Source organism: Trypanosoma rangeli (assembly GCF_003719475.1).
Source record: "Trypanosoma rangeli strain AM80 chromosome Unknown Tra_15.4_contig_00260, whole genome shotgun sequence".
NCBI classification, from domain to species: domain Eukaryota; phylum Euglenozoa; class Kinetoplastea; order Trypanosomatida; family Trypanosomatidae; genus Trypanosoma; species Trypanosoma rangeli.
This window is the reverse complement of record NW_021706007.1, coordinates 1-26,642: the sequence shown is the minus strand read 5'-3', so window position 1 is coordinate 26,642 and position 26,642 is coordinate 1. Positions and strand designations below refer to the sequence as shown.

At 49.3% G+C, this 26,642-nt stretch overlaps 17 protein-coding genes across 17 annotated transcripts, besides 15 other annotated features; all 17 read right to left on the bottom strand.

Moving 5' to 3' along the window:
• Positions 1–248: 248 nt before the first annotated feature.
• Positions 249–288: a microsatellite.
• Positions 289–443: 155 nt separating this feature from the next.
• TraAM80_06823 (putative microtubule-binding protein) lies at positions 444–2,120 on the bottom strand (the record flags this gene model as incomplete). Its single annotated transcript, XM_029383650.1, has 1 exon — positions 444–2,120. One exon carries the CDS (start codon positions 2,118–2,120, stop codon positions 444–446), a length of 1,677 nt encoding a protein of 558 aa, XP_029236489.1.
• Positions 2,121–2,343: 223 nt separating this feature from the next.
• Positions 2,344–2,370: a microsatellite.
• A 194-nt stretch (positions 2,371–2,564) lies between these two features.
• Positions 2,565–2,969, bottom strand: TraAM80_06822 (uncharacterized protein; the record flags this gene model as incomplete). Its single annotated transcript, XM_029383649.1, has 1 exon — positions 2,565–2,969. The coding sequence occupies one exon, from the start codon at positions 2,967–2,969 to the stop codon at positions 2,565–2,567; it is 405 nt and encodes a 134-aa protein (XP_029236488.1).
• Positions 2,970–3,339: 370 nt separating this feature from the next.
• On the bottom strand, positions 3,340–4,479 carry TraAM80_06821 (peroxidase; the record flags this gene model as incomplete). Its single annotated transcript, XM_029383648.1, has 1 exon — positions 3,340–4,479. One exon carries the CDS (start codon positions 4,477–4,479, stop codon positions 3,340–3,342), a length of 1,140 nt encoding a protein of 379 aa, XP_029236487.1.
• A 267-nt stretch (positions 4,480–4,746) lies between these two features.
• TraAM80_06820 (uncharacterized protein) lies at positions 4,747–7,437 on the bottom strand (the record flags this gene model as incomplete). Its single annotated transcript, XM_029383647.1, has 1 exon — positions 4,747–7,437. The coding sequence occupies one exon, from the start codon at positions 7,435–7,437 to the stop codon at positions 4,747–4,749; it is 2,691 nt and encodes an 896-aa protein (XP_029236486.1).
• A 236-nt stretch (positions 7,438–7,673) lies between these two features.
• TraAM80_06819 (uncharacterized protein) lies at positions 7,674–8,483 on the bottom strand (the record flags this gene model as incomplete). The annotated part of the gene is made up of 1 exon (XM_029383646.1): positions 7,674–8,483. The coding sequence occupies one exon, from the start codon at positions 8,481–8,483 to the stop codon at positions 7,674–7,676; it is 810 nt and encodes a 269-aa protein (XP_029236485.1).
• A 710-nt stretch (positions 8,484–9,193) lies between these two features.
• Positions 9,194–10,570, bottom strand: TraAM80_06818 (uncharacterized protein; the record flags this gene model as incomplete). Its single annotated transcript, XM_029383645.1, has 1 exon — positions 9,194–10,570. One exon carries the CDS (start codon positions 10,568–10,570, stop codon positions 9,194–9,196), a length of 1,377 nt encoding a protein of 458 aa, XP_029236484.1.
• A 124-nt stretch (positions 10,571–10,694) lies between these two features.
• Positions 10,695–10,714: a microsatellite.
• Positions 10,715–10,810: 96 nt separating this feature from the next.
• Positions 10,811–10,850: a microsatellite.
• A 28-nt stretch (positions 10,851–10,878) lies between these two features.
• Positions 10,879–10,895: a microsatellite.
• A 197-nt stretch (positions 10,896–11,092) lies between these two features.
• Positions 11,093–11,572, bottom strand: TraAM80_06817 (uncharacterized protein; the record flags this gene model as incomplete). The annotated part of the gene is made up of 1 exon (XM_029383644.1): positions 11,093–11,572. One exon carries the CDS (start codon positions 11,570–11,572, stop codon positions 11,093–11,095), a length of 480 nt encoding a protein of 159 aa, XP_029236483.1.
• Positions 11,573–11,650: 78 nt separating this feature from the next.
• Positions 11,651–11,676: a microsatellite.
• Positions 11,677–11,867: 191 nt separating this feature from the next.
• Positions 11,868–11,886: a microsatellite.
• Positions 11,887–12,286: 400 nt separating this feature from the next.
• Positions 12,287–12,361: a microsatellite.
• A 343-nt stretch (positions 12,362–12,704) lies between these two features.
• Positions 12,705–13,169, bottom strand: TraAM80_06816 (uncharacterized protein; the record flags this gene model as incomplete). Its single annotated transcript, XM_029383643.1, has 1 exon — positions 12,705–13,169. One exon carries the CDS (start codon positions 13,167–13,169, stop codon positions 12,705–12,707), a length of 465 nt encoding a protein of 154 aa, XP_029236482.1.
• Positions 13,170–13,455: 286 nt separating this feature from the next.
• TraAM80_06815 (mitochondrial RNA binding complex 1 subunit) lies at positions 13,456–14,484 on the bottom strand (the record flags this gene model as incomplete). The annotated part of the gene is made up of 1 exon (XM_029383642.1): positions 13,456–14,484. The coding sequence occupies one exon, from the start codon at positions 14,482–14,484 to the stop codon at positions 13,456–13,458; it is 1,029 nt and encodes a 342-aa protein (XP_029236481.1).
• Positions 14,485–14,844: 360 nt separating this feature from the next.
• TraAM80_06814 (calcineurin B subunit) lies at positions 14,845–15,375 on the bottom strand (the record flags this gene model as incomplete). Its single annotated transcript, XM_029383641.1, has 1 exon — positions 14,845–15,375. The coding sequence occupies one exon, from the start codon at positions 15,373–15,375 to the stop codon at positions 14,845–14,847; it is 531 nt and encodes a 176-aa protein (XP_029236480.1).
• Positions 15,376–15,843: 468 nt separating this feature from the next.
• Positions 15,844–16,731, bottom strand: TraAM80_06813 (uncharacterized protein; the record flags this gene model as incomplete). The annotated part of the gene is made up of 1 exon (XM_029383640.1): positions 15,844–16,731. The coding sequence occupies one exon, from the start codon at positions 16,729–16,731 to the stop codon at positions 15,844–15,846; it is 888 nt and encodes a 295-aa protein (XP_029236479.1).
• Positions 16,732–17,160: 429 nt separating this feature from the next.
• Positions 17,161–17,177: a microsatellite.
• A 70-nt stretch (positions 17,178–17,247) lies between these two features.
• Positions 17,248–17,281: a microsatellite.
• A 134-nt stretch (positions 17,282–17,415) lies between these two features.
• Positions 17,416–17,477: a microsatellite.
• A 718-nt stretch (positions 17,478–18,195) lies between these two features.
• Positions 18,196–18,217: a microsatellite.
• A 2-nt stretch (positions 18,218–18,219) lies between these two features.
• On the bottom strand, positions 18,220–19,791 carry TraAM80_06812 (putative protein kinase; the record flags this gene model as incomplete). The annotated part of the gene is made up of 1 exon (XM_029383639.1): positions 18,220–19,791. One exon carries the CDS (start codon positions 19,789–19,791, stop codon positions 18,220–18,222), a length of 1,572 nt encoding a protein of 523 aa, XP_029236478.1.
• A 1,232-nt stretch (positions 19,792–21,023) lies between these two features.
• Positions 21,024–21,911, bottom strand: TraAM80_06811 (mitochondrial structure specific endonuclease I (SSE-1); the record flags this gene model as incomplete). The annotated part of the gene is made up of 1 exon (XM_029383638.1): positions 21,024–21,911. The coding sequence occupies one exon, from the start codon at positions 21,909–21,911 to the stop codon at positions 21,024–21,026; it is 888 nt and encodes a 295-aa protein (XP_029236477.1).
• Positions 21,912–21,972: 61 nt separating this feature from the next.
• Positions 21,973–22,007: a microsatellite.
• A 177-nt stretch (positions 22,008–22,184) lies between these two features.
• On the bottom strand, positions 22,185–23,498 carry TraAM80_06810 (uncharacterized protein; the record flags this gene model as incomplete). Its single annotated transcript, XM_029383637.1, has 1 exon — positions 22,185–23,498. One exon carries the CDS (start codon positions 23,496–23,498, stop codon positions 22,185–22,187), a length of 1,314 nt encoding a protein of 437 aa, XP_029236476.1.
• A 35-nt stretch (positions 23,499–23,533) lies between these two features.
• Positions 23,534–23,593: a sequence feature (GA-rich).
• Positions 23,594–23,773: 180 nt separating this feature from the next.
• On the bottom strand, positions 23,774–24,196 carry TraAM80_06809 (uncharacterized protein; the record flags this gene model as incomplete). Its single annotated transcript, XM_029383636.1, has 1 exon — positions 23,774–24,196. The coding sequence occupies one exon, from the start codon at positions 24,194–24,196 to the stop codon at positions 23,774–23,776; it is 423 nt and encodes a 140-aa protein (XP_029236475.1).
• Positions 24,197–24,410: 214 nt separating this feature from the next.
• Positions 24,411–24,443: a microsatellite.
• Positions 24,444–24,487: 44 nt separating this feature from the next.
• Positions 24,488–25,039, bottom strand: TraAM80_06808 (uncharacterized protein; the record flags this gene model as incomplete). Its single annotated transcript, XM_029383635.1, has 1 exon — positions 24,488–25,039. One exon carries the CDS (start codon positions 25,037–25,039, stop codon positions 24,488–24,490), a length of 552 nt encoding a protein of 183 aa, XP_029236474.1.
• A 400-nt stretch (positions 25,040–25,439) lies between these two features.
• On the bottom strand, positions 25,440–26,642 carry TraAM80_06807 (uncharacterized protein; the record flags this gene model as incomplete). The annotated part of the gene is made up of 1 exon (XM_029383634.1): positions 25,440–26,642. A coding segment is annotated over one exon (1,203 nt), but the record flags the coding sequence as incomplete, so codon positions are not given.

Here is a 26,642-nt window from a genome sequence, read left to right as displayed (position 1 = left end):
AAAAACTTTGAAAAATTCAAACAAAAGGAGTGGCAGGGGCACCGTCCCCTCCTTCCCTCTGTGGGTCCAAAGTCAGAGGAACGGAGCAGGGGGTGGGGTGGGTGGGGGGATGCGGCACGTGAGGCACATAAAAGTAGGAGTGGGAGAGGCGGATGTCAGAGGTGACAACGTAAGCAAAGCTTGTGTTGGGGAAATCCACGCAGACAGAGAAAGAAAGGGAGAGGGAGAAGGAGGAAATACTTCACGAGAAAAACAACAATAACAAAAATAAAAAAAAAACACACAGCATGTAACACAGACCAATGGAAACGTTGAGTTCCGTTTTTATATTTTTATTCTTCTTCTCCCTCAGATTTGGGTACTTCCCCTCCAATCTCTGTCCCACATATTTCCATTTTCATATATATCTCCTTTTTCTACATGAGCCCACTAAAATAGCCCCCCTAAGCCTTTCCAAGATTAGGGCCAACAATCATGCGGACCATTCCTGCAATGGCATTGTCATTGTTAATGACACTACGACGAATATTGTGTGTCTTAAGAACTTGATCGTTGATGGCGTCCTCCAAGTTCTGAAGTTGGGCGTGTACCTCCTGTAGACTCTCCATCGTCTGTCGCCGAGCGTCCGCCGCGGCTAGTGCCTGGCTTCGCGCCTCCGAGCGCCACATCTCCAGCTCCCTCGCCATGGTGTCTATATCGTCATAGATGGACTCTAATAATTTGCCCAGAGGGTTGGAGGCCTTCGTCAGCAGTTGCAGTTGCTCTCTCAGCTTGCTGAGTTCACTCTCAGCCATTGCCGTGCCAGACTTACCGCTCTTTGTGGTGTGGATAATGATCCCACCGCCACTGCCCCCACCTTGAAGCGCACGCGCGTGCGTCTCCTGCGCCCGACGTGCAGCCTCCTCTTCCTGTTCCCGTTTTGCCTTCAACGCTTGTTGCCCCAAGTAGCCTTTCGCCTCTGCCTCGTTGGCACCTCCTCCACCACTGCCACTGCCACTTGTAACCGGTTTTGCCTCCTGCATGTCGGCGATCCGCTTCCACTCATTTTCATCCTCCGGTTCCTGCGCCACGGAGCTGGAAGTGCGTTTGCTCTCACGAATAACAGCGGGGATGGGGGCAGCACTCATCTGGGAGCCCTCCACAACTTCGTGCGTTGGTTTGGTGCGCGGTGGAGCCTTTCCTGTTGCGAACGGGGTAGCAATTGTATTTGCGGCGGAAGCAGTAGTGACATTAGTCGACGCACTAGAAGTGTGGTGTTCGGGGCGTCCAAGGTTTAAGATAGACGTTGAACCCTCGTGGGGCGCCAGAGATTCTTCCCGCTCCGCCAATTCCTTCTCACGGCGTCGCTTTTCTTCACGTCGCTTGCGTCGTTCCTCATCGTCAGGTTTCAGTGTCTTTTCCTCCAACGCGTCTCCATGTCTTTTTTTGCCTTCCTTATCATCACTCCTGCTGGCGTGTGACTCTTCGACTTTGCGTGCCTTGCTCTGCGCCTTTGCCTCCTCTTGTCGCTGTCGCTCCGCCTCAGCCGCCTCAGCCGCCGCAGCTGCCGCGGCCTTTTCCTCCTCTTTGGCTCGTTTCTTCTCCTCCTCTTCGCGTCTTTTCTCCTCCTCCCTCCTCTTGCGCCGCTCCTCCGCCTTCTTCTCCAGCTCCCTTTCTTTTTCCTGCTCCGCTTCGTCCGTTCCCTTGTCAGAAGCCTTCTTAGTCGCCGCTGGAGGCTCCCCGTCGTCCCCTTTTGCCGCCCGCACAGCAGCCATCTTTTGCTCCTCAGTGAGCGCAGCGCATGCCGCAAGGGACTGCAGCAGCTCGTTGGTCTTATCCGGCTCCTGCCCTGCAACGACCTTTGATGGCTGCACCGTTAGGTTCCTCCCCGTTCCTGCATTCACGGCAGCAATAAGTAGCGTCAGGAACTCAATCTTTTTCGCCTTATCCGCCACGTTGGCGCTGTCAAGCATCTCGGCAGGGAAGAGCCCCTTCGGGAACCCTGTGACGCCAAGAAAGCCTGTGATAATATCGTGTAAAAAGCGAAACGGGGGCCTCATAAGGAGTTTCTCAGTCAACTTGGGCGCAGATATGATTGCGCCAAGCTCATTTTGTGTCTTCTCTACATAAGCCTCGGGCATCTTTGCGAGTCAAGGTAGACGTCGTTGTCTTCTGGACGCCTGTGTGGGACACGGAGAGAGTGAGAAAGCTCGCACCTTCGGATTTGTCACTGCGAGTTTTCCAAAGGAAAGGATTCGTTGATTTCTTTCTTTCACTGACGCTATCGCACGCACAGTTATTCACATTGAAATAATAGTCATAAAAAAAAAAGGTTGCATAAAAAAGAACTCCGACGATAGCAGTACAACAACAACAAGAAAACAAAAAAAAACGAGCCGCATTGTAGGCCCAGCAACAAAAATGCTGGCAATGGTAAACGTACACACAACGACTGTGCACTGCAGCTGCCGGACGGCACAAAACCAGATGTCCATGTACACCTCTTTTCTATAACCAACTCTCAGGTTAGGTACGCACACTCAGACAAACATTGATACTCTCTCTTCTTATGCGCCTATTCGCAATCACTCATGGCCCGACTTAAAGGGAGCTCTGTTCAGAACCACCGCCCTCGTATAGTACGTCGATTTTTCTGCGCCAATTGCCCGCAGCACCCGTACCCACCGTTCATCGTTCATTTGGTGATGCAATGTGTCGTCGAGAAACACCACTCTGGCGTTCTCTAGCACAGCCTCCAATGCGTTGCGAACCTTCTGGGAGTAGTGCAGTAAACTAAGACACATTTCACAGGCAGGGGTGATGGCAACGGACTGCTGCAGTGGCCTTCGCTCTTCTTTCTTCGGCTGTGCTGCCCTCGCAATGACCATCTTCTGTCGGGTGGATGCCGAGGCTGCGCCATAAGGGGAACCCGCGGGCTTACACCGCCCCTTCGCACTGCCTGTGCGTGGGGGCACCTCACGTCCAGGCATCTCAATATAATGGTGAAACAGTAATCGTAAACAAAGACAACAACACAACGTGCAATCATTGTGCGGGGTTGAAAGGCAAAAAAAAAAAAAACGGGGGAAAAAAGAAAGAACAGTTCGAGTATATGTGCCAAGGCGCAACAATAATAATAATCAGTTGTTGATGCACAACGTTACGCAACAAACGCAGATGCAGATGCAGATCATCACACATTGACAATATATGTATTGCCTTGTATGTATGTATGTGCATTCCTGTCTACACAGTTCAACGCCACGCTATATTTCCTCTTCACCGGAAGCGCCCGCCGCACCACCGCCTCTCGCGTCGCGTTTGCCATGTCCTTTTTTCACCACCGCATTACAAATCCATTTACGCCGAGGACCTGTTGTACGTTCGCAGGCGCTTAAAATGACACTCGATCATTTTTGTAAAGGCAGACTGAAAAGCCACAGACCACGCCGTCTCATCCGCCGCGTACTGCTCCGTCAGCTTCCTCCAAGTTTTGTTGCGTAGCAGGGCCTCCACCTCGCGCCGGTTAAAGACACATTGCCGCCTTTTATTCTTCTTTCCCACCTGTGTGTACACGCAGACAAAGTCCTTTGGAAGACGCTGGATTGCCTTATTCTCCTCCGTCCGAGGCACCTCCAGCTCGAAGAAACGCTTTTCATTGGCCAAAAGAAATTTGTAATACTCGTGGCTCAGTTTGTACTGGCTACCAATGTGCGACACGCCGTCGATGCCGCTGACGTGTTCGTGGAATTCCCCTACACTGTGGCACGCCATAAGGGCAACGCACTCCTCCGCTGTGAGACCGCCGAGCCCCTCAATTATTGTTGGGACATCAATACAGCCGGATTCACTGTCAGCAAGCCGTTTCTTCCGTGGGACCGCGACATCTGTGTCGTTACGCCCCCACCGCCAGCTGCTCTCAATCGTTTCAGAAGGCCCTTTCAAAAACTTCACAGCCGCCACCGCCACGAGCGAGGCGGCGTCTTCCGTCGAAACCCCGTGCACAGTCGCAAGCTGGCGCAGCACACCCGCGATGTCGTCCAGACCGCTGACGACAGCACAGGACTCATCAAGGTTGTCTGTGGCAAACCCCGCACGGCGAGCAGCAAGGAGAAAGGCCACACGGATGCTTGTGGCAGCCAAATCGGGGCGAAACTCGAAGGTCTTTCCAATGTCTGCAAGCACAGCTTCCTTCGAAAACGGGGGACGCAGAGCATTCTCGTCCACGTCCACCACCTGGCCGGCCGCAAGACCCCCTGCGAGGCAGCCGATGCACATCATAATAAGCCACTTATGATTCAAGTGCTCCCATGACTTGTACGGATTTGCTTGCTGCTGCTTTGCATTCCTTGCGTCACTGCCAACACTCGCCGGAGCTCTGAAGCAACGGCCTGCCGCACCACCTGCCAATGTAGACGAGGATGCCAACGTTGGCGTTGACGCGCAGAAACAAGCATAGGAACTAAATGTGGCGAGAGATATGCGCAACGGCCTCCACATCCGCAACGAGTCCAACAGCCGGCAGGTTTGTGCCTCGAAATGCTGCCTCGCTGCTCGCCCCCTCTGCCCACAGAAGCCCGTTGACTGCAAGAAGAAGAAGAGAAAAATACGGAGATTGTATAGTGCACGGCTTCGCCACCACCCGCATCCAAAAGAGTGTCGCAGGCAGCATGCACCCCCGCGACGGTGCCACAAAAACAAAAAAGGCAGGCAATCACGCACAGTCCGCAACAACAACAGAAACCACAACCAGTAAAGCAGGGAAGGTCAGTCCTCATCGCCCTTAACGGCTGTATCAAGAAAATCGTAGCAGGTATCGAGAATCTCATTCAGCGTTTCATCATTTTCCTTCTTCACGGAGACCCTCATCAGTTCCTCAACTTGAAAGGAGAAGTTCCGCACCACACCGATGCAACACTTTCGCACAAAATCCTGCATCTTACACCCCTTCAATTTCTCGAGCAGCGTCGCCCAGTCCTCCAGCAAGTCAGAGGAAGCTGTGCTAAGAATGTCAAAGATGCGAGCCATGACGGGCGGAATCTCCGACATACCGCTTTCAATCGCCACATTTTCACACTCAAGGTGAACACGAAGAAGTACGACGAGAAAGTCAAGCGCACCACGAATCATGTCACCCACCTCCCGCAATGCTGTCTGAGTGAAATGCGGCGTGTTTGCGGCCTGCTGTAATTGCTCCTGAATGTGCTTCGCAGCGCGGCAGATGCGGTCCACGGTGCTGAAAAGAAGAGACTCCACCTGCCGTGACCCTGGACACTTCGCGGATGCCTCCATTAACTGCACGCAGGCCCAAAAGAAGGTGGCATAATTGGAATCTGCGGTCAAAGAGTGCAGAAAAAGAAGAATCGGCCTCATCCCCAGCCAACCAAAAATGCCACTCTCCCCTTTTTCTAAGCAAGACTTTTGATAGCCATTCACCGTAGCAATAACCTGCTGGTACCGCTCAATACCCATACCCAAGATTGCCAGCTGGACCTGAACCGCCTCCTGGGCTGCCAGTAAGTTATATAAAAACCGCTCCTCATGCCGCTTCGCCTGTCGCGGCGGAAGCCCCTCAGTCGTAAGCGGTTCCTGTACCACAATCAAAAGTCGGCGCGCCAGTGTGTGGGCCAAGACAGTGCCATCCTGCTGAATCAAGAGCGACAAAAAGGCACGCATAAACTTCTCTCCCTCAATATAGTTTTCTTTTTCTCTCAGCAGCATCCTGGCAATACTGCACGCAGTATTCGTGTCCACAAGATCAAGATTCCCAGCATTAGCAGAGAAGAGTTGTATGCCACTAATAACTTTTTCAGGGTCACCTGTGTGAAGAACATGTTGCAGCAATAAGTTAAGCCGCAGTGCCTCAACCTTTTTGAGATCTTCAGGGTTTGGTTCAATAATATCACGAACTTTTCTCAGCGGCAACGTCATACAGAGTCGTTCACTTGAACGGGCGAGTAGCTCATTAAATACTTCAAGGGCCTGTGTATGGGGTGTCTCCTCGACAGCAAAAAGACGCTCAGTATTTCCCGCAATCATATCCTTATAGTCAAACTTGGGAACCACCATGACGTCCGTGAGATTAACGAGTGTCATGGCCACGGCAGTGTCTTTACGTGTGAATCGCTCCATGGCACAGTCGGTGATAACTTCATGCGCTTCCTGCAGTCGCCGTGCGTAGAGGAGACCCACGCCTCGTTGTTCCTGTTCCCGCAAATGTGGTGCGCCTTCTTCGGTGTACGGCGGATGTACACGACTAGTCACTGACGGCGCCAGTCCTGACAGCGCCGAAGACGCCAGACCCGTCAGCGTTAACTCACCGCCGGCTGTCAGACCAAATAGACGTTGTTCTACAGAACACACAGTGGCGGCGAGGTCGACGACAGGGTACTTGTACTGAGCGCGCCCCACACAGTATGTCGGGGCAAACCGCAAGTTCCACATTGCCACTGTGCCATCAATACCGCCAGTTGCCAGAATATCTGAGTGGAGTCGTAGCCAACGCAAAGAGGCAACATCACCTTGAAGCGATGAGATTGTACGCACTGCGTGGCCTGGAAATCTACAATCAAATACGGTGATGGTCCCATCGGATGATGCCGCCGCCACTACAAATGGCAGCAATGTGTTGAAATCCGCACATCGAGCCATAAATCCACGCCGCATTGGCAGCGATAAACTTCTCATCCCACTTTCACTCGCCCGTATGTCTGTTATGAGAAGACTTCCATCATAACTGCCTGTGAGAACCACTGAGTCGCTGTGTGGGGCCCATTTAGCAAAAAGCAAGACATCGTGTTGACTTCCATTCTTTGCCTCAGGGCTCACGCCAGGAGTCCAGGACCAAAGAGGAGACGCACCGCCTTCTATATCCCACACCATCGCACGACTATCGACCACTGCGACAACACTGGAGGACTTCACCTCGGCATTGCACTGCACACTGCGCACAAGTGTTGACACCGCATGACTGCTTGGTGCAACAATGATGTCCCCAACTACCGGTTGTGTGTCCCCAGACACCAAACACCCACTGGGGTCAAGTATTCCACTGCGTTCATTCACACTATATAGGCCTGCCTTGACAAGTAAAATGCGACCGCGTGTGCTGCCCACAAGGAGGTGCTCATCACACCAATCAATGCTGCTCACGCAGACATCTGGTGGCATGTCCAACCATCGCATGTGCGTTGCTCCCTGAAGCGTTGGCTCCGGTCCCTCAACGGACATCAGCCCAACGCTTCCACCTGCACCTAAAGGATTCAGACCCAATGCTAGTGCGTTTTCACTGTTGTGCAGCGACAATCGCGCAGTAGTAAAGACTGTACCAGGGGCTGCCAGGGGACCACTGTCCGCTATGAGGCTTGGGTGGTTGCGAAGAAGACCCTGCATCTGCGCCTGCATTCTCCATGCGGAGGTCGTAGTATAAAACGGCACCTTAATGATGCTCTCATCCATTTCGCAAAGATCTTGCGTGAGGGAAAACGCCCAGCAAGAAGGAAAAAGACCAGTACAAAAGGAAAAAATAATAATAGAAGTTAGCGTCATCTCTCTCCCTTCACAGTATCATCCAAAAGGTGGCAGCAACACACACGGACATATAAACTGTAAAGAACCCTTTGGTGATAACGGACATAACAACGATAAACACAACAAACAGTACCCCTCATCCACACCTTACACTGAGCGGCATGTCAACTGAGAATTCGCACGCACAGTGCCTCAGTCTCTAGACGATCCCTTCGCAACAACTCCAACTCATCCAACGCCTGTTGAACAATAGCAACGAATGACTCCTTCAACGCAGAAAGCCTCGCATCTGCTTCATCACGTTCTTTCTGCAGTTCAGCCTTGATTTTGTCCACAGCCGCCGCTGATGCCAATGATGATGGGGCTCCAAAACCAAAGGCGTCTTCTAGCTGGTGACGAATCACCCTCTGTGCCCTTTGCATGCCCTCCAAGCGAGACATGAGACTCCCATCCTCTTCGCAGGTGTCAGCGGAATCATCAGCTTCCTCCCCAATAGTTTTGGCCGTTTCGCTGATAACGATCTCAGGGCGGTTCAGAACACACTCAGCAGCGCTCTTGGTGTCGGCAAGTAATCGTCGCAGCGCCTGAAGATGCTCTTCCCCATCAACTTTGAACTGCGTGGTACAAGTCTGAGCCAGTTCCATGTGTGTGTGCGCTTTTTCCATGGCGAGCACCAAGTCCCCACGCCTCTTCACACCTTTCTCCTGGTAGCGTCGTAGACGTGACTCCAACTGTCGCAGCATGCCTTCATTCGGGTCCCACTTCTCTTGAGCACGAGACAACGCACAACTTACCGGTGAAACCGCAGCGGTGCCGCCAGCAGACTGCGGCACGAGAGCGCCACGCTGTGCCTCACGACCGGAGGTAAAAGTCGTAGTGTGTGAATCAAACGATCGCATGTGTTGAAGCTGCACACGTAGCAGCTTGAGGTCCGGCACCGTCCCCTCATCGAGGGTGCCGCAGCAAATTGACATTATTCCGCCGTTGTTTCTTTTTCTTCTTGTAGGGGTCTCTAGTGCAATGTCTCGCTTTGCGTTTGCTGGCCCCAGCGTGCGCCCGCACTCTCCTTCACGCGGGTAAGTGCACCAGAATAAATAAAAAAAAATAATAATTAGGCACCACCACTGCAGCATTAAACGCCAAGCGGCCTCGTCGCAGGCTTCTATTGGCTTCCCCTCCGCTGCTGCCCCGCCAGGCACACCGTGAAGAAAACCGGGATAACACACAAGTCATGCATCGAAAAAACAAAAAAAACGCGGGGAAACAATAAACGACTGAGAGAGAAGGTTAGCAACAACAGGATGCAATCATCAAAACGGCACGGCAACGGAGAAAGCAACAACGACAGAAAGCCTGCAAGCGTTGTCAATATACATTACTCGGTGCTAACAACAGAAGAAAGGACATGCAAAAAAGACATCTACCCATTTCTTGGATGATCCAGTGTTCACATGCACATACCCAAAGCTTAGCTTTGACGCCCCTACTGTTGGGTTTGTGTGGATGTTGTTGATATGTAGTATACACTTTCGCTCGTGCAGCTTCCTCCTCGCTGCCGTGTCGAGACAAAAGCAGGAAAAATACGCACTCACTACCGCACAAATTGAAAAAAGAAAGAGAATAGCAGGGAGGGGGAGGGGATGACTACTCCCGACTTTCGTCAGTTTTTTTTATTGGTGCTGCTTCAGTGCAGGCGCCGCAGTTTTTGGGGACGAAGCGCTCCTTCTATGATTTCCTGTAGGGCTCGCATCGCCACCAGCCTCAGATGCGTAAGGTAAAAGAGGAAGGAGGCGATGGTCACGGGAAGGAGGCTGAATCCACGGAACTCCCACCACATTAGCGAAAGAGGAAAAATCATGATAATAAATAGACACCCACCTGTAACGAGGTCCTTCAGATGCCGTGTAAGAAAAAAATCCAACAAGAAAAGCAGCGTTAGCACCACAAGACTCGTCAGCACAGGGACAATGGCAAACAACACATATATGCGCCCACCATACTCCACGTACTGCAGTATACAGAATATGGTCCCTGCAAATAATGCGGGATAGACGTAGGGAATATTTGATAACACAAACATCACAACTGCCTTGGGTCTAAACACAGTTCGCTGCTCGGTAATTTGCCGTTTTACGTCTGGGACAATGTAAGACAACAAAACATACAACTGCCACATATCAAGTGAAGCTATGGGGGTGATACCGCAAATAAGCCATGGAAATCGTTCTTTGCGACTAAAATTGATCTGTACGAGCAGAGTTGGAAGGGCGACGCAGGCAATACCAACAGCAATGCTGGTGGCAGAGGAAGTAATAAGCGGCTTGTTTTTTCTCAATCTGCAAAAAAGGGGTTTAGGCTCAAAATGAGTCTCCATCACCACATTGGCAAGAACAACAATAATGATAGAAAAATACGTCATCCATAAGAAGAAGAACGCCATGTTTGGTGAAGATAAGGCACCGAGGGCAAGTCCCTCCGCTGAGCATACAGTCGTAGCCGTGAATAATGAAAACATCAGGAGCGCCCAGGAAACAAACATATGTAGTACAAAAACACGTCGTCTTTGCACATATTCATAGTAACTACGGCTTTTCAAATAATGCTTCACCTCCTCCATGGCTTCTCGCACAGTTCTATTGGTCGGCGCAATGAGAGGCTCCATGATGTCGTGCTGTGTGATGAACTGCTCAGGCGCCCCCAAGCGCCGCATTCGATTCAGCAGTTGCATCTCAGACTGATCTAACGGTGCGCTATGTAGACGCTGTACCAGTGGATATGCCACAAATATCCTTTTCGAGATGAATTCCCACATAACAGTGTGCTTGCAGGCACAATTCCACCGCCAACAAACACATGAAAGCACACCAATCCACGAAAAATCGTAATTATCGTTCTCAATGACCTCCATGAAGATTCGATGCAAAATCTCAATCGGAAGACAATTCACGTACGGAACTGCGCTGACAGCCATCGCCCGCTTCTCCAAGAGTGTCTCGCTACTCTGCCCACCCCAAGAAAAAATGGAGCCCAACGATGACGTTAGCGAAGTACTTGGAGTCATTTTGTGCCACCCCTGCAGACACCTTTGCGTAGTCACAGACACACAAACACGTATGAAACTCAGTTTCTACCTTCCGCAAATAAATATAGATGGTACGTTAATCAACCCAAAAGTCCACAACAAGTATATATATATATATATATACTAGGGAGAAAGGGGAGAGAAGACAAATTAGAACCTGCACCAAAGAAGCAAGAAACAATAAAAACAAAGCAATAAAAGGCGGGGGGAACAGCAAGCAAAGAAAAAAAATTGAAAAAGTAAGTAAAAAAAAAAACAACCTGGGACGCAACACAATACACACACACATATATATATATATATAGCCTCCCTTTTATTTCTCACATGTGTACCTTGTTGCAACCCGCATCTAGCAAGTAGACAGAAAGAGAAAAACACCACAACCAGAATAGTTAAAAGACAACAGAGAGAGACATATACAGATTAAGGAAGAAGTAAAATCAAAAACAAAACAAAACTCTGACCTTCTCCTTCTTCGTTCCTCATTCGTTGCCCCGCTTTTTATTGAGGGTCAACGTCCACCTCAGACTCCTCCTCCCTCCGGCCCCCGCTCCCGCACACAGGACAGCCGGTTAGTGTGGTGTCAGATAACGTCTTAACTGCAGTGGAAGTACTGCTGTGTCTCAGAGATTTGTGCACGTCCACGACTTCCTGTTGCGCACCGCAGTCTGGGCATTCCCACGTTGTCGTCTCTATCTGTGCTAGTGGCACTAACGACTGTTGTGCCGCGGAAGCTCGGTCCATGCTCGAGGCCGCGTCAAAGAAATTCTGCTTCTGACGCGCTTCCATATTGTGTTCCACCAACTCTCGCCATTCCCCCGACACCGCCTCAGAGGACGCCAGAGCCGCATGAACGTCCTCGACGCTGGCACCTTCAATGGTGGAGGCGATCATCCCCGCCAATGTGTCTAACATCTCCCGCTTCTCAAAAGCTGAAAGGATCGCTGCGTTGCGGTCGCACGTCTTTTCCCCAGCCTCCATTCGTCTTTGTGAAGGAAACCGGGGAACATGGGAAAAGCGCAGTCGCAAACAGCAAACAACGGCAGCAAAGAGTGAGGAAAATAAATAAATAAAAAAGGAATAAAGGCAGACCACAGCGCACTCAAAAGGGACCTGAGAAAGATACAAAGACGAGCACCGAAACGCAAACGCGTGGAGGCGGGAAAAGCTGCTGGGCTACGACAACCCCCATATGCTCCATGTACATTGTTTTTCGTTTGTCCTTCTTGTGGGCGGGTAAAAGACATAGGCGAGAAGGGGCAAAGTTTCAAGCTTCAAAAAAAAAAAAAAAAAAAGCACATCATTTTTATCGTGTTTTTGTTTTTGTTTTGTTTTTGGCTGTAGTACGCAAATCCCACCTTTTGCTCATCATCCGCACATTGCCTCATTTTTTTTTCTTTTTTTGTTGCTCTGTTTTTCCTTTGTTTTTTCCTCATCTTGTCCCACCCCTGCCGATGTGTGTCCAGCTGCTCACCCTAATACGTCCACACACAACGCGGGGGGAGTGTTTTTTTTTTTATCTCCTCCTTCCGGCGCCACAGACGACGCGGCGAAAACGCGGATGAACAGAAGAAGGTGCCTGAGGAGTTTGTTTGCACCTGCGTCTCCCTCCATTCACCGCTTTTCAGCGCGCCTGCACGACGCTGCTGCAAATTGTGTGTGCGGGAAGCAAAAACCACACGCAGCAGAGGGAGCAAGAAAAAAAAAAAAAGTAAGAGGGAAAAACAAACAAACAAACAAACAACCCAAAACTATGAAAACAAAAAAAAACCATCCTACAGAGCACTGGCGTGATGCAACAGAACGAAAGGCGAGTCAAAAAAAAAAAAAAAAGGTAAAATGTGCAACGGTGACGACGGCAATAACAGTGATACTAATCACAAGTCCTACAAACATCTACTAATATATCTGGCAAGCAGTACATGTACAGACCAAAAATATGAGACTCTGCGTACCTCACCACGTATTATTTTCCTCCTTCGGCCCCACATTTTGTGCGTTCGCGTTTCGCTGTTGTAGTTTAGCCATCTCGTGTTGTTTCCGCGGGTGGTTCTACATGCTGCCCGAATCCCCAAATTGTGGTGTGGTGACGACGCATTAGAAAGGCGCCAATTCACATGATTATACAACACCTGCTTTCGCTGCTGCCCGTTTCTTTTTTTCTACCTACTGTCGCCTTGTCATCTCCCTTATCTTGCTTCAACGCATTGCTGCACCGCTGAAAAACCAAATGCATAAGCAGCCACTTTTGTTCTTCATCGTGAGGGTTAGGCGTTCCTGCGCTTACACTACAATCCTGCATCTCCGTGGTGGTGATAACACTCCGCAGCGGAGTGTCATCTGGGAGAAGCTTCCCTGTCCGCAGGATCTTCATCTCTATGGTCTTAATGGTCTCTTGCATCTCCGATAGATCACTCGGCCACTCCCTCCGTATCTGACTCTTTAGGTCCATCGTTTTCATCGGAGAACCGTCTTTCCGGACAATTGGCACCTGCATCTGCAGCTGGCGCCCGGAGTACCCCGGGTAGCAGGCGCCGCTGAGGACAAATCTCACACGAATGGTATCCCCACTAATCATCGCCTCGCGTCTCCTAGCAACTCAAACAAGGAAGGATCTGAAAAAGACAATGAGAATATACACGCAGGGAACCAACGTCTTTGGCAAGCCAAAAAATAAAAGAATGAAAAAATTAAAAAAAGTCACATCTCGAGATCACACTTCATTTCGCCAGTCTCGGAAAAACGAAATCACGCCCAAGCACACGCACGCATCCCTGCTGCAACAAAAATATTGATGCACCGCATTCACCGATATACAAGACCAGAAAAAAACCAAAAAAAAAAAGACGCCAGGCAAATTACTCCTAAAAAGCTGTTTCGCAGATTTCTTTGTTATGCTTGGGAGCGGGAGCGTCTTCGAAAGAGACGCCACGACGACGCGCTGGACCATTGTAATCAAAAGGAAACATGCCATTGTACTTTGCCCATGGCTGACGACGGGCCTTTGAATAGACCGTACCCACAAGCTCTCTGCCGCTACGCACTCGATTACGCACCTGTTCATCTATCATGCGCTTTCGACTAATGAACTTCGGCTCACTACGGTGCCATCCCCAAAGCGCCCACATATCGCGGGGCATTGGTTTTGCGTCCTCCTCTTTCACGGAAAGGTAGCCTGACTTTGCTGTGAAGGAGCCTAACCGTTCGAGTTGATCCATCCACATCTGAAATTCTGTATCAAGTCGCATAACCGCACTCAATGCATCCGTCTTCACACCCTCCTTAAAATAGGCTTCCGCCTTTTCACGCGGTGCACCAGCCAATCGCACGGCCAGCATCATGTTCACGTATGTCTGTGCGTTAGGCTCGAGACCAATGGAGCGCATTTCTTCAAGGAGCTGTTCACAGCGTGGGAGATCCTTGGCAAACGCAGTGGCCTGCATCACGGCATTGTAAATGTAGTGATCAGACCCAAATCTTTTAATGTGATGTCGAAATATGTCGTGTACGTGCTCCATATATTTTTTTGGGTCATGCTCTATTTTTGGCAGCAAATGAACCACAACCTTCTCATTGTGGAGTCGTGTCCAGAAGGCCTCATCACGATTCTTCAGATACAGGCGGAACATCGCCTCGGGGGTCAACTCAAAGTTGTCCCCAGCATTGTAAAAGCCAACCTCCTTCGGCCACTTGATGTACCCCAACAGGTTGAACTGAAGCTCATGCCACGAGTTCGGGTGACGTCGCGGAAAGGCGAGATTTAGGGGCACAAACTGCTCGAGCACGCGCTCCGAAATCTTTGGGCGCCAAGCAAGATTTTTCCCTCCACGTCTGGTACGACCCGGGTTGTGCGTCCAGCCTTTTTTGAGTAGGGGCCGGCTACCGCGTAGCATTCAAACAAAGTGAGCGAGAGAGGAGGACTAAAACTACTAGAAACGTAAACCGACAAAAACAAAAATAATAACGCGGAAAAACGATAAACGATTCTTGTTGATTCCATGTTTCAGGCCAACCAGCCTCTGTGACACGTACATCCCCCGCCGCTCTATAGTGAGCCCCCTCTTCCTGCAGTGACACCTACACACACATAAACAGGGCGGTGCCATTGTAATAGAATTGCTTGCATTGTATATACACGTTGATGGAACAATGCGTTGACAGATGATGTTCAGATTGCAAGCAAAAACAAAGAACACACAGACACATACTTCAGAGTTAGATTATGAAAGAAAACGACAGCCGCATGGATTCGACTAAAAGGAAAGGTTGAGGCGATCACCAAAATTGTTCAAAAGTGTCAACTTCTCAAATTCATCAAATGTAATATACCCATCACGGTTCAGATCCACCTCAATGAACGTTTTGTCAACAATCTGCTGCAACTGAACCTCCGTTAGGTTCGTCCCCACCATGATTTTCAGGGTTTCAAAGAGGTCCTTGTTACTGATCTTGCCGTCGCCATCGAAGTCGTACATCATGTAGGTGAAACGCAGTTTCTCCAGCTTATCAGCCTGTGGGGAAAAAATCGCCAGCGTCTTTGCAAACTTCCTAAAATCAATTTTTCCATCACCAGTTGTATCCAATACCGCCAATATGCGCCCTAGGAGAGGGTTTGAGGCCACAGAGGCAATAGAACTGAAGGCCTCTGCCGTTATAGTTCCTTGGCCAGCCTGGTCAAGCATCTTAAATCGTTGATGAAGTCGAAGAATCTGCGCCTCAGAAAGCACCGTTGTCTCCTGCAACTCCCGAATCTCTTTTGGAGTGAGTCCAGATCTGTTATCCATGGTGCAATTCACCTCTTCTAGTTCCTTCACTCTCACGTTTTTTTTTCCTTGTTATTTCGTTATTTCCTCCTTCCTGGGCGACACGTGCGGGTGCAAGCCACGGCAACCACTGCCTGAAAGTAATAGTAAATAGAAAAGTTGCGAAGCAGAGACACAAAATATGTTTGCCGATTATGACTGCAAATGTACAGCCCTCACAGACTCCTCCGTTCCATTTTGGACTGTCCCCCCCCCCCACAACGCCAAACTCAACAGTAAAAACGCATGGGGAAAAAAAAAAGAAAAAGCGCCTTAAGAGAGTAAATAAAATAGTCAGCCATGTGTTTTTTTTTAAAAATAAATTCCCGCTTTCGCTTTCCCGTCCCTCACTGCTTCCGTGGAAGAGAGTACAAAGTAGAAAACGGAAGTTGCGAAGACAACTGCATCGCTTTGAGATCAGTAATTATACATAACTAAATGAATGGGGTCTCACGATGATGACTTATTGAGATGGGGTTCATCCATGTCAATAGACTCCATGACTGTATACAACGTGCGGGAGGCACAAAAGACGGCGCGTGCCGCCTTTGGGGTGAGTAATCGAGCGCCGTCTGCGATGCGCAGATCCACACCGTTCGTTAGTTCAAGCGCTGTGCCCATCTTTTCCCACTCCACTCGCAAGCTTCCAAACAAATTCAGCTCCGCCCACGCAAAAATAACTTTGGATTTCAGCGTGGTCGCAGAGATCACGCCTGTACCATCCGGATCAAACGCTTTGAAAAGCGCATCTACATTGCGATTCAACGCCGGGTGAAAGGCGTGCTCGACAAGAAAGGAAAAAAAGCAAGATAAATGCAACACATCTTTTTCTTCGCTGGCAAGAAGCAAGTAAAACATTCGATGCAAGTACTCTCGACTCACCATATTAGGTACCAGCTGTCTGCAAACATCGTACAGTTCATCAAAGCTAAGCTCCAATGCCGCACCATGTAAACGCCCGTCCTCCTGTCTTTTCCAGATCACACCCTTTTGCTTAACGAGAGCGTCACAGATGTCGTAAAGGGGCACACCAGATAACAGACCAATGATGGGGTTGACATTTAACGGAGCAGATGAGGGACCCCGCGATGACTTTGGACAATGTCTCGTCTCAAACCACTCCAACTCCTTCGGTGCCTCAGCAGTCAAACACTGAGCGCAGTTGCCGTCATTTGCAGCACGGACCGATGCATACATGGCTCTTTTCAGAAAGTAGTCCATAGAGTTTTGTAGGTGTTCAGCCCCTTTTATTGGCCCAGTGTCGGGCGAGAGGGGCTGACTCCGCCATTTGCCAGTACTCACCTGTAAAACGTAGCGTGGTGGCGGTGGTTGCTGCATAGCAAATACCACGGGTTAATGTGCGTAGCTGAGTACTATTGAAAATTGACAGTGCGGCTGCGTGAGTGTGGGTAGGAATTGGGTGCCCTTTAACACAGTACCTCCCTTATGCCTCCACTGGCAATGTGTGTTTGCTCTCCCTCACACAAGCGCACCGCCCTCAATCCCCTTCTGCTGGGAACCCAAACGCCCTCGTGTGAGCTAGCCACAACTTGGAAAGAGACCGGTAAATAAACCAAGAGAAAGAGGCAGCTGGCGGTCACGCATCCAGAATGTGATGTACACACATATACGGAGACACAGAGGCTGAAAGAAAGGGAGAGAGACCACACAACAAACTGGCAGTCTGCGAATGCGCACAACAACTCCTTCCATACCTCCCAGTAACACAAAACAATTCTTCCCTTTTACACCTTCATCAACACCACCAAAAAAAAAAAAAAAAATGAGGCAGCGGCCTAAGCAACGATACACGCACTCAAAAAGCGACAACGGCAGCAAAAGAAGACATGCTTATGTATGTGTACTTGTGCGTATGTGTATGTGTGTGCTGCAAGGCTGACGGTAAAGACTTAACCGCACATCCCCAGGCATACACGCACGAGTCGCTTTTATTTTTCATATTTATAAGTATTATTCTCATGTTTTCCTTTTGTTTCCTTTCTTTCATCTTCGTCTTGCCACAACAACAACAAAAAAAAAAAGCCCAAACTCAAACTCTGGCGGAACAAAAACAAAAACCAAAAAGGATATCAAGCTGAACTATACTCCACAAAAATAACAACCTTCTCTTCACTCGTTTCCCATTCTATCCACCTCCTACTAACATTCCTCTTACTTTCCTATTCGCCCTTCGCCGTTAGATGCATATAAATGCACCCCCTCAATCTAAATCGTTCTCTCCCCCACTACCGCCTCCTTTTGTTTCCGTTCTTTGGAAAGAGGCTCCCGCTTCACCCTTGTACAGTGTTCATTTTCGGCAGTCTCTGCACAGAGTCATTGACCCCTTTAGTTATGCACGCAAATAGAAAGAGTCGCAAGGGTCGACAACGGCCGTTCTGTCTGCCGCATCACAACCACATCCCCTGCCCCACACCCGCCACGTTGCACCACACACAGGCAGCTTCCGCTGCTACTTGCTACTTGCTGCGCTCTTCCTTTTCATTTCCGCCGTTTCGGACAAAAAAAAAAAAAGGAACCCTTCTATTAATTACTTCTGGAAAGGACTCAAATGAATGGCAACGGCGGCGGTAGTGAGGGGAAAATAGAACGGGAGGAAAGGAAGCGCAAACAGAAGTACGTATTGAAGAGTGGCAAACGCAAACGACAGCCAATAGGCACAACAAAAACAAAATAAAATAAAGGGGGAGGAAATTTCAATAGATCAAAAAAAAAAATCCTTTTTAAAGAGAGTTGTCCAAAGTAACCAAGCTGGGTAAGTGGTGAAGGGAAGGAAGATACATGAAAAAAAGAAAAAAAAAAAGAACTCTATGCTGTTTGCTGGGTCACAGGAGGCTCCACCTCAGCGGTCACAATAGAGCCTGAAGACGCGTCATCTCTAGGCACTTTTCGCTTCAGCGGAGGCGGGGAGCTGCGCGCACTGCCGTAGTCCTTCTGCAAGAAGGGGTGCTGCAGTAACTCATCCGCAGTAGGTCGTTTACAATAATCAATTGTGAGACATGCGCGAATAAATTCAATGTATAAAGGGTCGTTGTGTCCAAATAAATGTTCTAACGAGCTTTCTGAATTGGGAAAATGAAACACAAGCTCCTTCCTATCCCAGTACTCGTAAAAAGCCCCATGTTTTGTCACAAAAAGATATGTGTTGCGCCCTTCGTGGAGCATAGAGACTGGCAAAGGGCCGCACACGCCACAGATGGACGCTAACATTTGCGGTAAAGACGTGTTCTCAAACAGAATTTCGCCTGTCGCTAGTTCAACCAGAATAGCACCCAAAGACCAAATATCAACGCGGCCGTCGTACTTGCATCCAAGAATCACCTCAGGGGCGCGGTAGCAACGAGACTGCACGTAAGAGCTGAGTTTGTCCGTCAGGTAGCAACTACTTCCAAAATCAATAATTTTCACCTCACATCGACTAAATGAACGGATAAGAATATTCTCTGGCTTGAGGTCACAATGTACTATCCCAATACTTTGCAGAAACGACAGCGCCCTTAAAACCTGTTTTGCTATGGCCTGCAATCGAGGAAGGGTAAAATAAAATTCTGTCTCCTCTTCACGATTAAACTTGCTGAATTGGTGCAAGTTGTCACGCAACAGTTCCGTTACAATAAACATGTGCTCCTTATAGTAAAAATAGTCATACAGTTTCACCACGCAGTTCTCCTCCGTGTTCCCAGCGGTGTCAATGAGCTTCAGCAGTTTGATCTCATCCAGGCTCTGATCAAAGAAATCCTTCGAGTTGCGCATTACTTTGAGGCAAACTTCTCGGTCTTCTTTTAGATCCATGCAGCGCACGGCCTGACAGAATACAGCTGAGTCGAGAAATTGCAGTATTTGATACCTTCCCGCAACTACCCTATCCGCAGTTATGGCAAACTCCTTTTCAGCCTCAAACCCCGTCTTCCCCACTTCATAAACTATGCGAAGAGAAAAGGAGTCCAGCGGCAAATTGGAGGGTGGTGCCTCCTTAAAGTATGGCTTGCTTGGCACACGCCGCGCCTCCCCAGAGCCTTGAAGCTCCTTGTATGTCTCCAAGGTCAAGCCCGCCCCTTTTTCAAAGTCTGGTGCAAGGTAGTCCTCACCCGAGAGCTCCCACAAGTCTTCTTCCGCACCGCTGGTGGTTACCACACGATGCATAGTTTGCAGAATTTGAAGGTTAAAAGTGGCAGAAGACAAACTCTTACGGGGGCGTGACGACACAGAAGATCGAGTCGTCTTGGGGCCTTTCTTCCATCCTATGAATTTTGCAGCACTTTGTTGCTTCACCAGCTGCTGCCACTGTTCCATAAATAAATGCAGGCAGTCTGAGAAACCCAAGTGACGCAAGAAAATGCTGAACTCCTTGGCTTTTGCGTGATCCTCTGAAGACAACATGGGCGGCATGCTAGGTACTCTTTCACGTGCTCCGCGTCCTCTGCGATTTTTATTTGTTTCCCTGTTTTCGCCTTCCTGTTCAAGTTATGTGCCGGAGCTCTCACCCCCGATTCCCGCCCCACACTCGCAGGAACTCACCAAGGTAAACTTTTGGAAAGGACGTTGCTCCTCTTTTCTTCACGGTCCACCCCCTCTACACACGGAGTGACTGAAACCTCACTGCACTGCCAGCCACAATAAGCACAATAAAAATGATAAAAAAAGAACGCAAAAAAAGAAGAAACAGAAAAAAAAAGACTTTATTATCCTCTCCCCCTTTCCCCTCCAACTCTTCCTTACCTCCTCCGCTCCCTCGCACCCATCAAGCGACCGGGAAGCGGTAAAGAAAAAATGAATAAGGCCCCACATGCATACACACAAAAAAAAAAAACGGTTACATGTGACGAGGAGAGAGGATATGCGGTGCTCAGTAGAACAGCGAGATCACGACGGGAAACGATGAATGCGTCTGCGCTCCCACCAAAATAGGAAGCAGAAGCGACACGTGGTTGTTGTTGTTCTTTTCTCTCTTCTTTTGTGTGGCTCTTTTTGATGTCCTTTGTGTTTGATGCCCCCAACCTTCTCTCTATATATATATATCTATTTATCTGTCTTTTTTTTCTTTTTCTATACGTTGCAGATTCCTTTTGCTGAAGCAGAAAATGCATGCGGATGCAAATAAGCACTTTGGGCGTTTGCACAGACTCCTCGCTTCCGCAGGTGCTGCCATTCTTTTATATTTTTGCTTCCACGGGCTCGCTCGCCTTCTCGCACTCTCCTCACCCTTCGTTTTTATGTTTTTTTTTTTTGCTTTAATGTTACTTATGGCGTTGGGGGTGCGGGCGGGGCGCTGCCGCACCTCATTCGCCACCCCCCACGTGTGGCGCGGCTCTCTATACGTGGCACAAAGGCAGGACAGTTACAAGTACGGGCGCACACCCACGAAACAAAAAAAAAGGCACAGCGCTTTAAAAAATACAAAAAAGAAAAAAAAAAGTGAACAACAAAATAACAAAGAAACCTGCGGAATACGTGCTTCGGAAGCGAATTGTCCCGCCTTTTTTCCTTTCTTTCCTCTTCCTGATTTTCTTTTGTGGGAATGGAGAGGGCTATTTTATCGCCGTGCCTCCCTCCAGTACACAACAGGCACCAAGCAGGAAGTGCCACTCTTCTTCCCCTCGCGCTCCCGCAGACTACAGCTTCATAAAAGCCTCACAGGCCCTCAGTACCTTGGGACAGTTTCGCAGCTCAACCAGTTTTCGCGATAGCTCCGCGTCAGCCAAACCGGCACGCAACAAGTCTCCTAAATGCCCACCTTGCTTTTTACTGCCTTTTGTAAGAACACCATCTAAATCGCCGTATTTTTTAAGCAACTGTAGTGCGCGGGTCTTTCCTATGCCCTTCACACCAGGAATGTTGTCTGAAGAATCACCGGCAAGAGACTTGTAGTCGCGAACAAGTTTCGGGTGTACCCCGAGACGCTCAATGACACCCTTTTCAGATACCAAATGCTTTGTGCGTATATCGTAGTGGTAGCACTTATTTGCCTCGTCTATAAGTTGGTAAAGGTCGTAGTCGTGCGACATAACCACAGTGGGTATCTTAAGCTGCTGGTTGTGCAGCGCTAGGGTGGAAATCATGTCATCCGCCTCTGCGTCCACATCTTTGAGTTTGGCGTCAAAGTCTGGAAGAACAAGGAGTGTGTTTTTGGGCTCTCCAGTGAACACCTTCGTCGCGACTTTCTTAATCACAGAGAGCTCCGCCTCATAGTCACGTTTCTCGCGGTTCTCCTTGTACTGTGGATAAATCTCGCGCCGTCCGCCGTCCCCCTGATCAAAGCAAACGATGATTTTGTTGTGTTTCGGGGTGTGGGCGTACTCTACCTGCGGGGAGAGGAGGTGTTGGAACAGATGGCTGGGGTCAAAGCTGTGCGCCGTAGCAATCATGTGTCGTGCGTTCGTGATGGTGAACCGCTTCACGTCCACTGGGGTCTTTTTACTAGTGTAGCTCCAGCGGTGATACCAGCGATGCACTATGGCCGGACCATCAATAAGCACTACGGCTCGCTCGCGGACAGACATAAGGCCCTACGGAAGCAACCACGCACTCACACCTACCCAAACCCCCTTCCATAGCAACAGCAACAAAAAAGAAATAAAATAAAAAGGAAAAGAAAATAGAGAAGCACGACAGAAAGATGATTTTGCATGCATCCTAAGACAGAAGAAGAAGAAGGGTGCCCTCGTGCTCATCCTCGTTTCCGTTCTCGGCCGCACCGCAAAGGAGCCATCACCCCTTTCCCACAGAGCGGCAACAATAAGAAAAGAGAATAAAAATAGATCCACTACACACTTTTAACGCGGTGCAAGCGCCTCCGCACCGACAGATGTGGGCGGATAAAGTCCACGTGAAGAAAACTGTTTTAGACCTTGTACCACCTCCTGGGAAAGACCTCCTCTCTTAACAAGAAAATCAGCAACCCGAAGCTGCAACTCACGTACCTTTACGCTAACTTCATGCGGTAGGGAACACAAAAATGAGGCACATAAAGTTGCCAACGACAGCACAATGTTGTCTCGCGTCAGGCCATCGCTAATAAAACTCCACAAATTCTCTCGGGTAACATCATTAGCATCCCTGTGTAACTGCCATGCAGCTTGCAATAGTGAGGAACTAAAAAATGAGTCTGGGACATGTGGAGATTGTGCGAGTATATCCATTAAGCCCAGGGTCTCTGGGCGGAGCGCGGTAACGCGCAATGCGCGAATGATCTCCTCATTTATGGGCACACACGGAAACACACTACTCCATCCAGCGGCAGTGGTGCTTGTGGCGGCAAGAATACCATAAACGGCACCTCGAGTGTTGTCGTCACATTGCGACAAGGAAAGGGCAGCTTTCACTCCCCACGAAGACGCGTACCTTGTGGCGTTAACTTCATGATGTTGAAGGGCCGTAGCACATGCGCGGCATACAAAGCAGAAGACAAACGTATTCTTGTATTCCGTGAGCGCCCTATCAATTTTTTCAAGCAACTCTGGTGGTATCACCACATGCCTAGAAATAATACAGCTAATCATTAGGTAGTTGGCCACAAGAAGCGGGTCGTGTTCAAACGCGTCTACTGTCGTTGAGGTTATAAACGAAATCAACACGGTGTAATGGAGCAGGAATTGGCACACTATTTCATTCTCTGGAGATTCAGGTTTATTCTCGTCAAACAAGCGCAGAACCCGCTCGTTCTGCAGAGAGGCTGAAAACAACTCTCCCACACGCGGTGCTAAATCAGATGGTAGTATAGCCATCACGCTAATCAATGCCGGTCGCACACTTGCTGCTCTGTAGAGATCCTCGTGCGCCACGCCATTCACAAGAAAACGTGTGACAATGTGCGAGGTGTCCAACCGGAGGAACTCCTCTGCAGCTGCTCTGCCCGCACTCGTATCAAAAAGCCGCTTAAAGGCGTTGCCAAGAGCAGCGTAAACTTCGGGGCTTCCAACGGCCTCTGCCTCACGGAGAAGCGTCTCCGCTGTCTCTTGTTCGCCTTGAAGCCACATATTGAAAAGATTTTCAGGCTCCATGAAGCGAGCCAATTCCAGGCGTGCCTCCCGCGCCTCCCACAAATTTGGGTCCGAAAGACTAAGGGCGAGGTGGCGCAACTGGTCCATGTATCTGACACCTATTTTTCCCTCTCTTTTATTTTTCGTCTTCTTCCTCTCCCCCTATCCCTCTCTTTTCCTGTTGATCTCTCCTTTTTATCTTCTTTGGGAGTCCTACTTCACAAGAGCGGAGACGGCAACAACCAACATACGACGAGGGTGATGCTAGACATATACCACGCAAAAAATGCGCCACGCGAGAGAACAACAAAAAAAAGGGGCCATCGCACGCAACTCCAACACACAACGAAAATTATGTACATACATACATAACTGCTAATTATTCATTTCACCCGCCTTCGATGCCGACAGAACGAACGGTGCACATGGGTCCGCAGCCGTTGACAAGGACTACTGCAGTACCACTCGTGCTCACACGCTGGGCACGGCCTGCAGGGTGCCAACTTGAAACAGTAATCGCACATCTTTTCCGCCCCAACGTTCATAGCGCCTTCCTCGCACTCAGCCTTCCACCCACTGTCTTTTTGGGCCTCTGGTGGAGGTAAGAGGCCCCCACATGCCGTGTGTAACGAGCCTAGTTTCAATTTCTCTATCTCCTCTTCGCACTTTTTTACCCGAATAAAAAGCTCCTGTTGCCGTCGCAGCTGCGTTTGCAGCGAAGCCACAACCTTGTTTACAACACCGCTCTCGTCGACCAAGGGGGAGGAGCTAGCGGAGGAGCTGAGGGAAGAACAGGAAGACGCCATGCACTGCTACCCCACCACCTTCCCGGTGCTGAGCTAATGAACACACCAAAAACAAAAAAAAACACACAAGAGCAAAAGAGCAAAAACATAAAACAATGAGGGAAAACATCACAGCCCTCCGCAAACGTAACACAATCAGAGGAATCATCCGCATGCAGAAAAAAAATAAAAAAAAATCACACGTAAAAACCAATAACAGCAGACCCATAATACGATAGATGTGTATATATATATATATATATATATACAGGTAAATTCATTTCGTTGTCTTTTTTTTCGTTCGCCTCCTTATTACGATGGACCACCCCTTTGTGAGGACGAGGAGAAGCACTCCGCGTGGGGGCCCATCGGGCCTCGGTTCCTGGTCGCTTTAGGGACCTCCACAAAGTGTTCTCTTTGCATCTCTTCGGCGGAACTTCGAAGTTCCAGGAAGGAATTTAAGGCGAGACGCAGCTGTTCCTCAACGGCAGCGCAGTACCCCGCGGCCCCGGCCAACTGCTCATCCTTGACAAGAATTTCCTGACGCAATTCTTCACAAACCGATGCATACTGTGCCAATTCAGCCCGAAGAATGCTATTCTTCTCCTCCAAGCCGGTAAGCATAGTCCTGGTTACATTCAAGGCAGTCACAGCGCTATACAAGAAATTACTCACAAAGGTGTTTCGAGCTTGCATAGTAGAAAGCTCCACATGCTGCCGAGCAATGGTAGCGCTCAACAGTGGTAGCGTCGCAACGGCACGGCTCGTCCCGTTTAGGCAGGGCAACAATAACCACATAACAGAGAACAGGAGTTGGAAAACAAGGTCCATGTAATTCATCATAAGCTCCATATGAAATGCCATCGTCCTGTGAAACACCTGGAAAAGCGCGTCCACCTCAGATGCAGTAATCAAATGCTGTGAGAAGACTTCCTCAAAAGCCTTACAGCTCTCGCTCCTGTGGCCACCAATCAAATTGCAACACTCCTCAGCATCCTTGGCGCTGGCAGCCGGTTCAGGTTCTTCGAAGTGGGCGGACAGAGACGTGGCCCCCTCTCTCAGTGCTGTCTCGCCCTCCAACGCCGCGTTCAAAGTGAGGCGACTTGTACAAACTTCTTGTCCATCAACTTGAACAATCACCGCCTTTGGTCTTCCTGGATGCCCAAACTCCCCTGGCAAACTTTGCAGGATGCCAAGGCAGCGAACTGTGGCTGCATCGGCGTTTAGTACAACAATCACGGAGGCAGCACGCTCCAGCAGAGGACTAAAAAACATCAACTTCTTGTCCTCGACGAAAAATTAGTCTTATTGGCCACCAGAGAGAGGTTGTGACATCCAACAGTCTGGCATGCATGGTGTCCCGCGCCAGCGAAGCCTCCGCTGGCAGTGACACTGACACAGACGTAAAGTGCTCTTCAACGACGTCCATCCACCGAATCTCTGGATTCGTATCCGATGAGAAGCATCTTACTGCTCGAAAGGAATCAAACTCGATCAATAATTCACCGCTAGAACGCCACTCGCCTATTAACATGCGCATAGCGTCTAGTCCAACGGTTCCCTCGGCCTTTTCAGCATCATCACTGGGTCTCACAATATAAAATGGCGTCTCATTCTCAAGTACAGAAACCTTCAGTACAAGCGCAAGGCGATCACCAACGACCGAGTCTTTTTTCGCCATCAGCAAGCAACAGTTTGGAATTGTTTCCAAAACCGTCACCATCTCATTAATGGTAATCGGAGTGCAGGCTGTTTCTGCACCCACATGACAACCACAGCTGACCACAAGGAAATCACTAACTGACATATTACGTTCCATGTCCAAATCCAAAAGAGCAGAAGTCAACACCCCACACCACCACAATGGATCTGTACCATCGTTGTAGGCTCTGACAACATAGGAGGCGGCATCTAGTTGTTCCAGGGCCTGTCGCCGCCATTGCCACCACCCATCCACGTTTAAACCCACAAAAACATAATCTGAGGCATGGATATCTAATTTAACGTTCTCAACCCACTGCCCGACAGCATAAATGGCAAGTGCTATAGCTTCTGCTCCGCTAACATAACAAATGGAAGTGGGAGTCACAAGTCCATACTCATATGTCACTGAAGGCGCCTTTGCCCGTGAATGGAGTGACATCCGACCCTTCATTCCAGCTACAGATCCCGGATTCATAGACAACGTTTGGTTCCTTCCCACAAAAGTTTGTGTACTCTGCTCGTTGAAAAGAGCAAGCGGGCTCAATGCATCTGTTTGCACAGCCACATTCCCCAAATCCTGAAACGTCTGTGTACTCTGCTCGTTGAAAAGAGCAAGCGGGATCAATGCATCAGTTTGCACAGCCACATTCCCCAAATCCTGAAACGTCTGTGTACTCTGCTCGTTGAAAAGAGCAAGCGGGCTCAACGCATCTGTTTGCACAGCCACATTCCCCAAATCCTGAAACATTTGTGTACTCTGCTC